Source organism: Balaenoptera ricei, chromosome 16, assembly GCF_028023285.1.
Source record: "Balaenoptera ricei isolate mBalRic1 chromosome 16, mBalRic1.hap2, whole genome shotgun sequence".
NCBI lineage: Eukaryota > Metazoa > Chordata > Mammalia > Artiodactyla > Balaenopteridae > Balaenoptera > Balaenoptera ricei.
In genome coordinates this window covers 13,859,373-13,873,783 of record NC_082654.1, presented here as the reverse complement: position 1 = coordinate 13,873,783, position 14,411 = coordinate 13,859,373, and the positions used below count along the sequence as shown (strand labels likewise).

The window sequence follows — 14,411 nt, the reverse complement described above, 5'->3', positions numbered from 1 at the left end:
GGAACTCCGCCGCCCACACTGTGCCGCCGCCTCATTTCGGATGCCTCAAGCTCGCGGCTTAGGCCCAGTGCACGCGTGGGAGGCCGAGGGCCCTGGCCTGTGCGGGTGTCCCCAAGAGAACTGTGAGCCTCCATGCCCCCCAGGGGCTCAGGCGCCACGAAGAGGGGTCTGGAGCTGCCGCGCCCGCCGCTCAGCTTTAGAAGAGCATGCCCTGGAGTACTGTCCCCGGCCCTCCTAGCTTCCCCAGATTTCTGTTTGCAAAATCTACATCCGTCACCACTGTGTATGTTGTATGTACTGGGGTGGGGTGAGAGGTCCCTACAGGAGTTAATAGCTATTTTATTCTCTTGCTCCTTCAAAGTTTCTCCTTGACGGCGAAGAGACTTATTATAAGTCAGAAGAAAGGAAAATCTTCCCTGTTCTGGGCCCTGTGATTGCACAAATCCAAAACACTGCCGGCATGGAGATTGCGGCTGGAAAACTCTAGAAGCTGGGGGCGTTATTAGGCAGGAGCTCTAGGGTTTCCGGAGACAAATTCCTAAATAAACCGAGAAACACCAAGTGGGAGATCTAGGAGGGAGGGCCTGATGGTCCGACACCGCTGGGACAGAGAGCCAGAGAGTGAAAGGAAGCAGAACAAACATCGTCGGCAGGCACCTCTGTCTCCCGGACCGAAACCCTCCCCAAACCTCAACCCAAGCACTCTCGGTACCAGTGGCAGGGCCCGGCACTGCCGCGGCTGCCACACTCTGCCTCAGGAGTCCCCACCCGGAGACTCATCACTTGCTGGGTCTTCTTTCTTCTTCTTTTTTGTTTTTTTAATCCTTCAAACACAAGACAAAAATACACCTCATTTATCATCATAGATATATATATTTCACTCTCACCACATAAATACAAAACATCCAAATATCCAAAACATTCAGAACAAAGTTAGTAGCCAGGATTCAGTGACACCTACCCGCGTTTGAATCGTTCATTATTTTCTTCACTATTTGCCTAAGGAAAAAAAAAGAGAGAGAGAAAGAAAAGAAAAAAGGGAAAAAAGCTTCCGACGTAAATAATTTACAATAAAATTACTATTTTTAAAATGCTCTGCGCTCGCTTCGGATGGAGGAATACATTCTAGACACTGCGGCGCCTCGCCGTCTGGGTCTGTGGTTTTGGTTAAAATGCGGGTGGCCGTGGCTGTGCGGGTAGGGCGTGAGGCCGCGACAGCGTCGCGGTCCGGGTTTCTGACTTGGGACCGTGGAAACCCTGGGGGTGTTTTAGGGGAGGCGGTGGAGAGGGATGCCTTTCGTATCCACGCAGGGAACTGATCGGGATATGGAGACTACCGACAGAGGAGGCCGGGCCGCCCTGATGTCCCCGGCTGCGTCCCTGCCTCCCGTCCGCAAAGAACTCTGAAATCGGGACGTTTCCTGCGTGCTGGGAGGGTTTTGTGAATCCGGGCAGAGGACGAGAGGAGGCAATGGGCACTGATCTGTTTCCAAACCTAGCAACTCTGCCCGGAGCCACGGGGTCGGGAACAAGGGAGACGGTGGGGAGAAGCGCCAGCGTCCGGGAGCTGCCGCGAGCTGCACAGCTCTCTCTCCTGGAGGAGCGTGAAGCTGTCGGCCACCTCCCGGCGCAGCCTCGGAAAAGATTCTGAATTTTCTTTCGTTAGCAGCATAGGCTTTTCTTTTGCTTTTCCCTTTTAAATTCCTGTTTTAAGTCATAACACCCAGAATTTTAATTCCGTATTGCCCTGGGACGCATTTTGTATCCTGTATTTTCTTACGCCTTCTAAACTCCATCGTTATGAGTATTTAAAAACTGGTTCCACTCCATTTGGTTTTGTGTGGTAGTTCTTACTCTCCTTTTATTGCCGATGAGATCAAATTTATTACCGCCGTTGCCCATCACGATGTTTGGTTTATTGTCTCCTGGGGTCGGGGGTGATTGTGACTGGAGTTTCTTTAAAGGGGAGAAAATTCGGCAGGATTTGTCCAGCCAGGAAGCTGCGTGTGCACCGGCTCTCCCGAGAAGTCCACAAAGTGGGGCCCAGGGGCTTCTGAAAGCCCTGGTTTCTCTGGCGAGAGGAAGGAACGTCCTCCTTTTTGGTCTAACGAAACCTGTCAGCCTTTTCAACTGGGGTCTGCTCGCAGCTTCCTTTTTCAGATATCCATAAGAATAATCAACGGCAGCAGTGGCTCGATCTAGAGCAGATGTCCTGTGCTCTGGACTCAGAACCAGACTTTACCCTCCAGGGCCAGGCACTGGTTGGGGCATCAGGTTGGCTAACTCGGGCTTTTCCCCCGATTCTTTGGATTCTCCTGGATTCAGAAGGAAGTTGGGGGCGAAGGGTGGGTGTGGGAGGACACAGAGGAACGGTAGGGGGGAAAAAATAGCCCAAATGGGGTAATATTGGTAGCAGAGCCTGGTGGGGAAGGAGAGCTGTCAGAGGCCTCTTGGGAGCCGGGAGCCCAGCGCAGCAGCCCTGGGCACCTAATGCGCGTGAGTCCATAAATATCACCACGATAGATACTATAAATATAAATACAGGAAAACACTTAAGATCAGTCCAGCGCTTTTTTCTCGGCCCCTTCTTTATTGTTGGTCCGGGAGTAAGGCTCGAAGGCCGAGGAGCTCAGGTATCGGGCGGAGAGTTCTTGCAAATTCCCGGCCAGCGAACCGGCCATTGTCAACGGGGCGGTGGAAAGGCGGCTGGCGACGGATCCGAGCAGCGAGGGCACGGGCAGGCTGAAGAGGCCGTGGCCGGCGGCCGGTGCGCCCGCGTGCAGTCCTCCTGGCCCGGTGGGCCCGGGGCCCGGAGCGCCTCCCACGGCCGGCGGGTGCGGGGACGCGGCGCCTGCGGGACCCGGGGCGGCGGCGGCTGCCGAGCCCGCGGCAGAGCCCGCGCCCAGGGCCGGCAGGCTGGGCCCGCGCAGCGCCGAGCCGAGCGCGCCTGTGGCGCATGGCGGCAGCAGAGCAGGCAGGCCGGGCGGCGACAGCAGGCGGCCCTGCTCCAGCAGCCGCAGCACGCTGCACGTGGCCGCCGTCTCCGACACCACCGAGCGCAGCTCCGAGTCCTTGCCTTGGTCCTTCTTCTGCTTCGTGCGCCGGTTCTGGAACCAGACCTTCACCTGCGCGACGGGCGCAGGGAGGGTGGGAGAGAGGGGCAGAGAGGGAGACGGGCGTCAAGGGGAGCGGGCTCCCGGAGCGCGAGGGCTCCGGGGGGGCCCTCCCCCAACTCCAGCCAAAGCCCCAGTCCCAGCCCCAGGCCGGAGAAGTCGGGCCCGGGAGCTGCGGGGCGGGTGGGCGGGGCGGGGAGTCAGGGCCGCCAAGAGGGGGACACAGCTCCCATACGCTGCGCTTCCGGGTCATGGAAGCAGGCCTAGGCCAGCCCGGGTTACAAATAACAAAGAAGTAAAAATGTCCACGACCCTAACTGGAAGGAAGACCAGAAGTTATTTCACTGGGCCGCCGCACTACCCGTAGCGGGACTATGGATCAGTGCTGCGTAAAAGCCCGCATTGCCAGGAGAAGGTGCAAGGCCTAAAGGATGCAGTTCGGGAAGTGGGAAGTGAGGGTGAATGGGGAGGAGTGTGGCCCAACTGGCTCGAATTTAGCCCCAGAGCACTACTCCTGTTGAAGGCTACAAGAGGCTATTTCTTGCTTGTTAGGGTCAGGATGACTATCAACTAGCAGAAAGCAAGGAAGATGGCTATAGACTGAATAATTGGTGCAGGATGAACTTTATAGGCCAAGCTTCCTCCACCTCCTCACCACCAGGTGGATCGAAAGGTCTGAGTGATAACTTTAATTTATAACTCAGCTGCTCTCCATCATGAACTTTGGAGTCATGGGAGGAAGTCAGTAGGCTGGAGTGGACTAAATTCTCTCGTCAACCTCCCCTCTTACTTCCTGTTCTCCCTTTGCCCCTCTTCAGGCCTAGCTGGTGGCCCAGAATGGAGTTTGGCAGCTCTAGGGAAAGGTTATTCTGTCTAGATTTTGTAAACTAAGAGGGATGGTGGCAGAGAGAGTAGGGAAAAAGCTACCATGCCAACTCAAACTCGAACATCCAGTATGTTCTGTCCTTGGTTCTCAGCTTTCTGCCCAGATCCCATACCTAAAATGCTCCCCACCCACTTCAGGGCTGGGCCCAGGTCAAGGAACTGGTCCTCAGAAAGAAATAAGCCTTACGTAGGCCAAGCTGGTACCATGCCCTGGGGAGGCCCTAAATGATCCCCACAACACAAAGCTCTCAGGCCCTAAAGTGCTCCTGAGCCCAGAGTTCACACGGCCAGCCCCAGTAGCATCATATGGATTTCATGTAAAGGAGAAGACCTCAAGCACAATTGCCAGTGCTGGCTCCCAAGGCCCCAGATCTGCTTCCCATCCCATACCTCACACATCACTGGCACTTAACACAGGGTCTCCTAGGTGCCCACAGTGGGTGCTCAGGGCTGGGAATGGGGCTGAGTCCAGCTCAAGACCAGGGAAAGCCTTAAGCATCGGGGCAGCCTGGTCTGCAAAGGCAGATCTCCAGAATATGCACCTTTCTGATCCCTACTTGTCACCCACAGCTCTGGAACAGGGGGCTTTAGCCCTAGCCCCATTCTTGCTGAATGGGCCTGGGTGCTGTGTAAGGCTAGGGTCTCCAGAGGGGGTGTGCCTGGAAATCTGGCCAAAATGGGGTGGCCAAAACAGGGGCCAACATCGGTTCCTCCAAGAGCAGAGACAAGCAGGGAATTCTCAAGACTGGGGTCCAAAAAGAAATCCAAAAGGCTAGGATTTGGGGCCTCCTGGGCTAGGCCAAGGTGGGCAGAGCATTGACCATGGAAGATTTGGGGTGGAGGCAGAAAGGGATGGCTTAGGAAAGGGAGAAAGCCTTCTCCCTTTCTTCTCCATTCTCCTTATCTTCTCTGCCTCACCTGGGAGGCTCTATCCAGAGTCAAGCTAGGTGGTGAGGAAGAGCTGGCTGGGGGTGAAGGGGAAGGAGGCTGATGCTGAGCTGTGTGCAGCCCGGCCGCTGAGTACCTGGGTCTCGGAGAGGTTGAGCTGCCGAGCGAGCTCGGTTCTCTCCCGGCCCACCACGTACTGGCAGCGCTGGAACTCCATCTCCAGCCGGTAGAGCTGCTCCGCGGTGAAGGAAGTGCGCGTCCTCTTGGGCCGATCCAGGTCCAGGCCCTTGGGCAGGATGATCTCTCGGATGGACCCCTTGGCATCTGGGGAAGGGGAGATAATCAGGCACAAGAACCCTCCTGCCTTCCTCCACCTCCCCTGGCCGGAGCTGGCTTCTGGGACACAGTCATCAGCAGCCAGCAGTCCGGAGGTGGGAAGTCGGGCTGGTGGGCCTGCAGCCACAGCCGGGGAGCAAGGACGCTGTATGTGCTTGGGGGGGGGGGGTTGAGGGGACTAACTCCACACAGCTGATGGGAAGAAGAATCGGACTTGGCCTTTGTAGAGCCCTCCGGACAGGGGAGAAAAAAAAAATCAAGTCCAAATCGGCTGACGTTCCTTTTGGCCTGGGGGCCTCGGCTGCGTGGACTGGGTCCCCTGTAGCTTGAGGGTCCCCGCACTGACCAGCCCAGATCCTGTCGGCCCCAGCTCTGGAGCGTGTTGACCAGACCGCACTTCGGCCGTTCCCACCCCCATCCCGGGGTCTCCTTCCCTCCCGAACCCGGCGGCGGAAGGAGGAGGGACCGAGTCGGAGCCGGCAGGGCCTGGCGATCAGTTGGCGGGGGCGGCGCCGCGCCGGGGCCGGGCCTCACCACCGCCACCGCCGGAGCCGACCGCACGCCGCGCAGCAGAGCGGGGTCGAGGCCAGCACTAAAGCGGCATCCGCGGCCTGGCAACCCAGCCTGGCTGCTTCTCCCAGCGGCGGCGGCCAGGCCCGAGCGCGGCGCCGAGCCCCTTGGCCCAGCGCGCCAACTGGCCTGGCCGTAGCCGGCGGTTCGCGGCTGTTCTCCAGCGCCCGCGCCCCCCTCGGATGTGCTCAACTCGCCAGGGTGCGGGAGCCCGCGAGCGGGTTCCCCGCAGGTCCTCCGGTCCGCAGGACGCGAACAGGTCCTCCAGAGTTTCCGGCTTCTTTCCCGGGTCGGAGGCCGCAGCCTGGATCCTGGGCCCTCCCGCACAGTCCCTCGGCTCCCCCAGCAGCCAAGCCGGCGGCGCCTCTCGAGGCTTGAAGGGATCGAAGCTCCTGGAGAGCGCGCGTCCCAGGTGGGAATCCCCAGCGGCTGGCCGCACCCGGGACGGGGAGGGCCAGCAACTTTCTCCTAAGTCCCAGGCGGCAGATCCACCCGGCCTGCCGGGGTCGGTGGCGGCGCGCAGCTCGAGCCCCTGAGTCGCCCCTAAAGAACGCCCCCCGCAGCCCTGACCCATTCCTACCTCGGACCAGGATCCGGCGGCAGTAATCCGGATCCGCGGTTGAATTGGATTTACTTTTGTTACAGTCTTCCGCGGCGCCCGACGCAGAGAAGGCGCCCTGCGGTTCCTTGAGGAAGGCGGCAGGGAGGTTCCCCTCCGCGCCCTTGCTCTCCCGGCTCTCCTTGTGCGCGTTCTTCGAGACCCGGGCAGCCTCTGCGTCCGAGTGGCACCGAACGTCCATTTTGTCTCGTTTCCCGAACATAGGAGAGGCAAGAGCAACAAAAAAAAAAAAAAAGAAGAAGAAAAAAAGGGGGGGTGGGGGGAGGAGAAAAAAAAAAAGCAGACGGGGGACAAAACCACTACAATGCAGCCCCTACGCTCGGTCCGGAGAGAGGCAAGCGGCAAGAATGAATGTCCCCGCGGGGCGGCTGCGGCGGCCGCGGGCAGGTCAGCGGCGACCGCCGAGTGGCGCGCTCGCGGAGAGGCGGCGGGTCTGGTCGAGGATCCCGGTGGAGCAGCGGCGAAGCCGCCTCGTCAGCGCCCGCGTCCTCTGAGCACGTCCAGTGTCCCCAGCCTGGCGATCAGGTAGCGAGCAGCGCAACTCCGAATTGCTGCGGCTCCCGCCTGTTACTGAGACGGCGAGTAGCAGTTGTCCGACACCCGGGGGGACGCACACTCGCTGTTGCAATTGATTACGGGTAATTTCGCAGCCTCCACGTTTCGGCTACCTCATGAATACACTAAATTGTTTGGATAATATATCAGACCGTAATGGATGGTTTCTGTCCTTGTCCCCAATCAAGTAGGGGTTTAGCCAGTGAATAAACGGAAATGATTGGTCTTGCTTTCAGAAAACACACAATCAAAGACCCACACTTCCAGAAAAACTTTTGACAAGATTCATCCTGAATTGTTAGTACCGTTAGCAGGCATTATTAACTTTCCCTTTGCCTTTGACCCTCCTGCTCACACACTGGCTAGAGGGGTTTTCTCCACACTCGACAGATAGAGCTGAATGAGGGTGGAGGGGGGGGAGGAAAAACAAAAAACAAAAACCCTTACACACCCTGCGGCAGAAGAAAGCAGTCGCCTCTAGGAGGGGAAAAAAGGGGGGGGGGAGAAAAAGTTTTCCCCAAAAGTACTTCCCCCACCCTCTAAAAAGCCAAGCTTTCGTCCCAAACAACTCCTTAACACACCTCGACGCTGACAGCCATCTTAAACTGCCACCTCTCTTCATTTAGTTCCAGTTGGATTTTTTCATGCCTGCACCTCCAGCAGCCCTGAGGCAGCCCATTCAAAGGGCAGCTTTGTACTCAGAGTCCAGCAGGAGAGAGAGGGGGAGAGGGAGAGAGAGCCGAGAAAATCTCAACTGTGAGATCTGCTTAAAAAAAAAAAAAGTTTTCCCCTAGCTATTTCATTGTCTCTGCTACAATATCTTTGAGAAAAGCAACAGCCAGTAATCCAATAAGAGCATTGATTAGGCCACAATGATTCAATTCAAGCGCATGGCCTTGTGCAAGGAGCATGCTCCAGCCCTTCTCGTCACCTTGCCGGGGCAGAAGCCCTCTCCACGCCGCTCTCCCCATTCATTCCTTTATGGGAAATGCGGAGCAAAAGGAGTGAAAGATGGCAATTATCTAATTGGACTATTAACAAACAGTCCTCTGAGTGCGGCGGTCTGGCGTGGCTCCTGGGCGGGGGAAGGGCCGTGTTCCCTGCCCTCATTCACAAAGAGTGCAGGGGCCGGGGAGGAAAGGGGGCTTTTTAAAGGGCGTGGGGAGTGGGGCGGGGGTGGGGGGAGAGGAGAGGTGGGAGGTTTGGCTGAGAATTTTTCCACACAATTCCAAGAATGGGGGCGGAGGCGGGCGGGGAAGGGGAAGGGGAGGGGGCTGGGGCGGGGGTCGCGGCGAGCCGGTGGGAGGGGGGAGGGGGGAGAGGGGAGGGGAGGGAAGGGGTGCGAGTGTGTGCGGTGGGATCCGAGGGGCTCTGCCCGCCGCTCCCTCCCGCCGCCGCCGCCCAGCCGGACTCCAGCAAACATCGGGGGCGGAGATGATGAGGGGCCCTCAGCCGGCTCCTTCTCTCTCTCCCCCTCCCCCTTCCTCCCCCAGCCCCTCTGGCCCCCGGGGAGAACCCACGCTCGGTCCGGTTCCGGGGGGCGTCTCTGTCCACGGAGGCAGACCCTGGGCTTTTACTTTATTTCATTGGTTGGGGGTTGTGTGTACGTGTGTGTGTGTGTGTGTGTGTGTGTGTGAGTGAGCACGCGATTGTCCCGAGCTACTCTCCGCAGGGCGGCGGGCTTCCCGGGTCCCCAGCGGACCGGTGGTCCGTCAGTCCTCCTCCGCACGGGCGGCGGCCCTCCAAATCCGACGCCAACTGGGCCTGGGGTGGAAAGTGCCTTTGAGTCCAGGCTCTCCCGGGGCCGGCCGGTAGGGACGGGTGGGAGCGGAGAGGGGGAGGGGTCCTTGCGGCCGTCCTGTCCTGAAGATGTGGAGTGGGCTTGGGACAAAATCCAGCCAACTCTCCAGTGACTTGCCGCAAAGCTCAAACGCCCAGGTTGGCGCTCCGAGGCCCCGAGGGCTTCACTTCCTCGCTGGCCGAGCCAACGCGGGGCGCCGCCGCGGGGTCTCCCGTTACCGCGTTGCCAGTGCTGGTCCCTGGGATTCGGGTCCTCCTGTTGAGGATTTGGGCGGTGGTTGGACCCTTGTTTACCTGCAGCGCTCAACCAGAGTCAATTACTGGGGCCTCCGCGGGCGGGGAGATGTGAGGCCCCAAATCCCTGACCACCGACCCTTCCCCGCCACCTGGAGGGTGGGCCCTCGAACCCTCCGACAGCCACCCCAACCGCTCCGGGTCCCCAGGAGGATTGGGGGGGGGGCCTCTTTATTCCCTCCGGAGACCTCCCAGCCGCGGAGAGTCCAAGATCGCAGGGATCCTCCCTGGCCGCACCCAGCTCCACGGCCCGCAAAATCCATGCTTATACCTGCGGTGCCGGGTCAAAGGCCCAGAGGGAAGTCTTTAAAAATAAAAACGCCCAACCCACCGCCTCTTATTTTAGGCCTAGGAGGGTGAACCAGCCAAGCAACGAACTGCTGCCTGTAGTAAGGACGCCCCGGTGGCTGTCCCGGGGTGGTGGCCCGGGAGATCCATGGCCACGTTTTCCCCGCACCAGAGGATGCGCCCAACTGTGGCCAAATCCCAAATACCGATTTGAAGTTGGGCCTCGGACACTCTTGCCCCTCCCCCGTCTTGTAGGGGATAATAGTGGCATATATTGTTATAAGTGGCAACTATTTACTGAGCAGTCAGTTACCAGTTACCGGGTGCATAAACTCGTTTTTTTAACCTCTCGGTCAGGGAGGCACTAATATGCCTGTTTTAAGTTTTCAGAATCTGCCAGTGTTGGTGATGTGTGTCAAAGAGATACAGAGCAAGGACCTTAATGTTAACGCCAGGAATCCTAAGTATTAGGCATCAACTTTCATGAATTTTATCCAGACAGCAAGAAATACAAATGCAAACATGAAATTCTTGTTTCTGATAATGCTGTTTATTTCTAGCCATGAGCCTTTCTTAGTAGTCTATCACCCTCCTACATCAAGCTGCCCTGGACTGAATAAAATGCAGTTTTATTGGCTCCAAACCTACTGAATGAACGTCTGCGAGCAGGGTCCTGGAATGTGCGTTTCTGGCTGCCTCCCCAGGGGAATTTTCCACAAATTAAAGTTGGAGAACTACACCTTTTAAAGTTAGCTTAAGTTGGGAGAGCTTAGGTTGCTAAGCTTCCTGAGGACAGGAAGTTCCACCTCCCCCCCCCCCACCGCCCCTTACTGGAAATGCAAATACTTAGTGGGGAAGGGACAAAAATGGGACATTATGGAGAAACAACCAGTTTAATTAAGCAGCCAGTTACCAAGAGTCAGGAAGTGTCAGGACCTGGGGCAGGACCCAGGGTGGCCACTAAATCATATAGGCCTTCTCTCCACGGCTTCAAGGACAAATCCTTAACTAAGGGAACTCATTGGTCCTGGCCATGGCTCTGGGATGGCAGCACAAATGGTGCTGTTGAATGATGCCCTTCTATGTTCCAAGCCCTTGAAGTAAACAAATTCAGTAAAGAAACAGACAACCCATAACCTGGTTTTGCTTTTTGTTATGCATAGTACTTTTTTGTGACTGGATTAAAATTCTATGGGCATCCATCCAGAAAAACCATGACAGGTTTCTGAGAGGACAGAGTGGAGACAGAAGCCCTGGGATGGAAATTTCAGAAAAGCAGCTGCTGCTCCCGGAAAAAACTAAAGCTGTGTGTCCATTGGCAACGAAAGGAGAGAATCCAGTCATTTATTTGGATAATCTGAGACAAGCCTGTCTACACAACACATGAGGACACAGGGCTGCTCCAGGTAAAAGTGTTTTATGCTCTTGACTAAATGTGCCTCCCTCCCTGGTACCCTTCCTGATCCCACATCACTGTCTGCAGGTGCAGACAGACCCAGAATAGAACTGTAGAGATGGAAGAATTTTTAGAGATCATCTATTCCATAACCTTCATCTGACTTGACAGATGAGAAAAATGAGCCTGGAAAGACCAAGTGACTTGTTAAGGATTAGACAACTAGTTAGTGAGGGCATCTGTGCTACAATCCTGGTCTCCTGACTTAAAATTGTACTCCCACCACCACCCAGTTTTCTCAGAACCTGAACAAAATGAATGTTCTCTCTGGAACTGATGAAACCATGCCATATAAATTAACTAAATCATAATCTGAGCCTTGGGGGTGCTTTTCATATTTCATGCCTCCACCTTGTCACTGCAACAGAAAGTAGGATCAGAGGTACTACACATTGCTTCCTTTTTCCATCTTCATTTTTTATTTCAGAAAGATGTAGGAAGGGAAAACAAGCTGGCAGAAAAATCTGAGATCCTTTTAGATTATGAGTGGCTTGGGGACAGCATAACTTAATGTCTGAGACATCATTTTAAAAGAACTGCACCAGAGGAGATAATAAAACCAGAAATTAAGTTTCTGTAACAATGAATCAGAGTACCTGATAATAATGACTAACTAAAAACAAGAACACCTAGTATTTATACAGAGACTTTCATCCCAGTCAAAGTTGCATGTGGTGATGAATTCAATATCATCCAATTGTTATTATCCCCATTTCACAGAAAGTAGTCAGGGCATTGGAGAAGCAATTGACTTAAGAACTGGTGCTGAATATCCAAAGTGAAAAATACAGCCTTACATCCAGTTATTTCTTTCCCATTTTAGCTAGAGTATTAGCCAAAGGGCAGAGAGCTAAATTCTGAATTATTCTGACCACATTGCCAGCAAATAATCCCACTGGACTCCATTTCTCAATTTTGTATTTTGTAACAAGAAACTAAGTTCTTTCAACTACTTTATACATTTTGTAGGTAGAAGCAACATACAATTTTTGAGTTGGAAGGGGCCTTAGAGTGGTATAATAAACAAATAGGGCTCTGCGGTCAGCCAGGCTGTCTGATTCATATGTTCCTATCTCAGCTGCACTACTTACTAGGTGTGTGGCTTTAGGCTGGTTACTTTGCTACTCTGTGACTCAGTAGCCTATCTGCACAATAAGGTTAGCCCTAGTACTTATCAGGTTGTTTGTAACATAAGCAAAGTGCTTAGAATATTGCTTGTCCCATAGCCAACACTGTGAATAAATATTTACTATTACTGTTTTTATTTGCACATTCCCCATGGGCCTAGCACTTGTTAGATAGAACCAGAGATAGCAAAAAGAACCAAGAGCCAGACAGAGTAACTGAAAGGTCCAGATAGTAAATGGCAAAGATAATTGGCTTCATACTGATTCAATACTATAAAACAGTAATGAAAACTAGTATTTAGTAAGGACTTACTGACTGCTATAATCTCATTTAATTCTCATAACAACCCTTTGAGAAAAGGACAATTGCGTATACCCATTGTGTTGGATTAAAAATGGTCATAAATTCTTTGCCATTCCTCCCATCAAGAGACAGAGTCTATTTCCCCTTCAGTAAATGTGGCCCATACATGCTTTGATCAATCAAATGAGGTGAAAGTGACACTGTGCCAGTTCTGGGGCTAGGTCATAAACAGCCCTAATAGATTATGTTCTGGCTCTCTTGGAACCCAGCTGTTGTGCAATAAAGAAGCCAATCTAGACTACTAGAGGAAGAGAGGCCATATGGAAAATTGAGTTACCCCAGCTGATAGCACCAACTTCCAGTCACGTGTGTGAGGCCATCTGGGATGCTGCAGCCCAGCTGAACTTCCAGCTGAAGGTAACCTTATAAGGGATCCCAACAATTTCATGTGAGGCAGGGATGAGCCATCCATGCAGAGCCCTGTCCAAGTAGCAGAATCTTGAAAAAATATATGGTTGCTGTTGTTTTAAACTACTATGCTTTGGGTGGGTTTGTTATGCAGCAATAGGTAACTGAAACACCCATATTTTGGATGAGAGACTGAGGCTCAGAGAGGTTAAGCAACTAGTCCTTGGCGTCACAGCTAGGAATCCACAGCCTGCATTCAAACCCAGGACCATCCTAAACCCAAATTCATGATCTTGACCAATGAACTATATCGTGCCTCCTAAGGAATAACCAAATTCTAAGGAATAATTCATAAGTTTATTTTTGTAATTTCTCTATTTCAGACATTACACAGTGTAGGCTGGACTAATAAAAAACATAGCATGTCATTCTTTTTTGTTTGTTTGTTTTTTAGCATGTCATTCTTCATACCAAACAGAATAAAAGTGTTACAGCTAGAAATGGAACCAACGTGGTCTTTGCCAAGTTCATCATTACTTCTTGTAAGTTGAATGGGGCTACCTCACTGGGATGTACCTCAGGGTACAAAGCCCTAAATTACTTTCTCTTTTTATTAAAAAACAAAGATGCAAATGAACATGTTCTGCTCTCACCTTCAGGAAATCAGAGGCCCATTTGCACTTAGGGTGGTAAATGGAAAATGACAACAGGTGCTTGTTGGCTGTGACATTCTCCAGGTGAAGCATTCTGGGAAAAGGAAAAGAAAGGCTGATTTTATTATATTTTCTGGATCACAGAGAACTTTGAGGTTTTCCAGGAAACTTGGCTTATAACTTTGTATCTTTCTAACAGGAGTACATTTGTGTTTCAAAGCGTCTTTAAACCCATCATTTTCTAAAATTTCTTACTGCCTGAAAAACTGCTGGAGCCATTATTCAACAATCAGGTACTGACACCTACTCCATGCAAATCTCTAAGAACTCCCTGTATCAGAACTGTAAAGTGTTTTTATTTCAGTGTGCAAGAATGCTTGCCCAGAAGTCACTTGTTTTATAAACCTCACCCCATCTAGAAGAGAGCCACAACTGGAAAAGGATGAAGGCAAGGCCATCAAGTAGTTAAAATGTGTGTTATCAAAGAGTGTAAATTACAACCTGGGTTCTTGGCTTATAGGAGACCTTCTCAGTCCCTCATTCAAAGCCTATTTACTCTTATTTTAGGACTAATTCTAACAAACCTAACTCTCCCATTTTCTAGCCTACAGAAGATTAGAGGCATCAAATGGGTGGGGAAAGTACTGCATGGAGAGAGAGAGAAAACAGACCAAGTAACTTGAAATATATCGCAATCTGGGGTGACTTTGCTTGGACACAAGTAACTACAACCTCAAGTGCTCTTGAGGGCATGAAAGCAATAGAATGCAACGTGACAATGGATATTCAGGGAAATGACCCTCAAAAGATTAAATTGCGTTTTTGTTTAAGAGGGCAGGGAAGCACATAAAAGCTTTGAGAAACATTTTAATATAAAATAAACTCAGAAAAATTACATGTGTGTCACACTGAATTCCTTTATAATAAGGGAGAAATCACTGTAAGTTTGAAAGGCAAAATTATGCAAGCAATATGGACTTTCCTTCATTCTCTACTTAAAGCTGGCAGAAGTGAGATCATTAACACAGGAATACAGAACTGAGCATGAGCATAGTTTTATTCCCAGATGTTTTGTGTTAGATCCCTGCAACACAGCCAAAGGGATCAAGGAAAGT

General features: G+C 52.7%; 1 protein-coding gene across 2 annotated transcripts; it reads right to left on the bottom strand.

Annotated features, from left to right (window-relative positions):
* Nucleotides 1-754: 754 nt before the first annotated feature.
* Nucleotides 755-6,613, bottom strand: VAX1 (ventral anterior homeobox 1). Of its 2 annotated transcripts, XM_059900456.1 has the most exons (4): nt 6,373-6,613; nt 5,023-5,210; nt 962-999; nt 755-824 (listed from the first exon to the last, which is right to left on the bottom strand). In XM_059900456.1, exons 1-4 carry the CDS (start codon nt 6,611-6,613, stop codon nt 755-757), a joined length of 537 nt encoding a protein of 178 aa, XP_059756439.1. The 2 variants fall into 2 exon arrangements, with proteins under 2 accessions (XP_059756439.1, XP_059756438.1); XM_059900455.1 differs by lacking the exons at nt 755-824; nt 962-999 and adding an exon at nt 2,559-3,125.
* Nucleotides 6,614-14,411: the final 7,798 nt, after the last annotated feature.

Bases quoted from the DNA above. Each gene is read 5' to 3' on its own strand.
- VAX1 (XM_059900455.1), bottom strand. From the start codon at position 6,613: ATGTTCGGGAAACGAGACAAAATGGACGTTCGGTGCCACTCGGACGCA. The intron at 5,211-6,372 runs GTAGGAATGGGT...CCCCTTCCCCAG, and splicing joins CCGCCGGATCCTGGTCCGAG to ATGCCAAGGGGTCCATCCGA. The intron at 3,126-5,022 runs GTACTCAGCGGC...CCCGTCGCGCAG, and splicing joins TCAACCTCTCCGAGACCCAG to GTGAAGGTCTGGTTCCAGAA.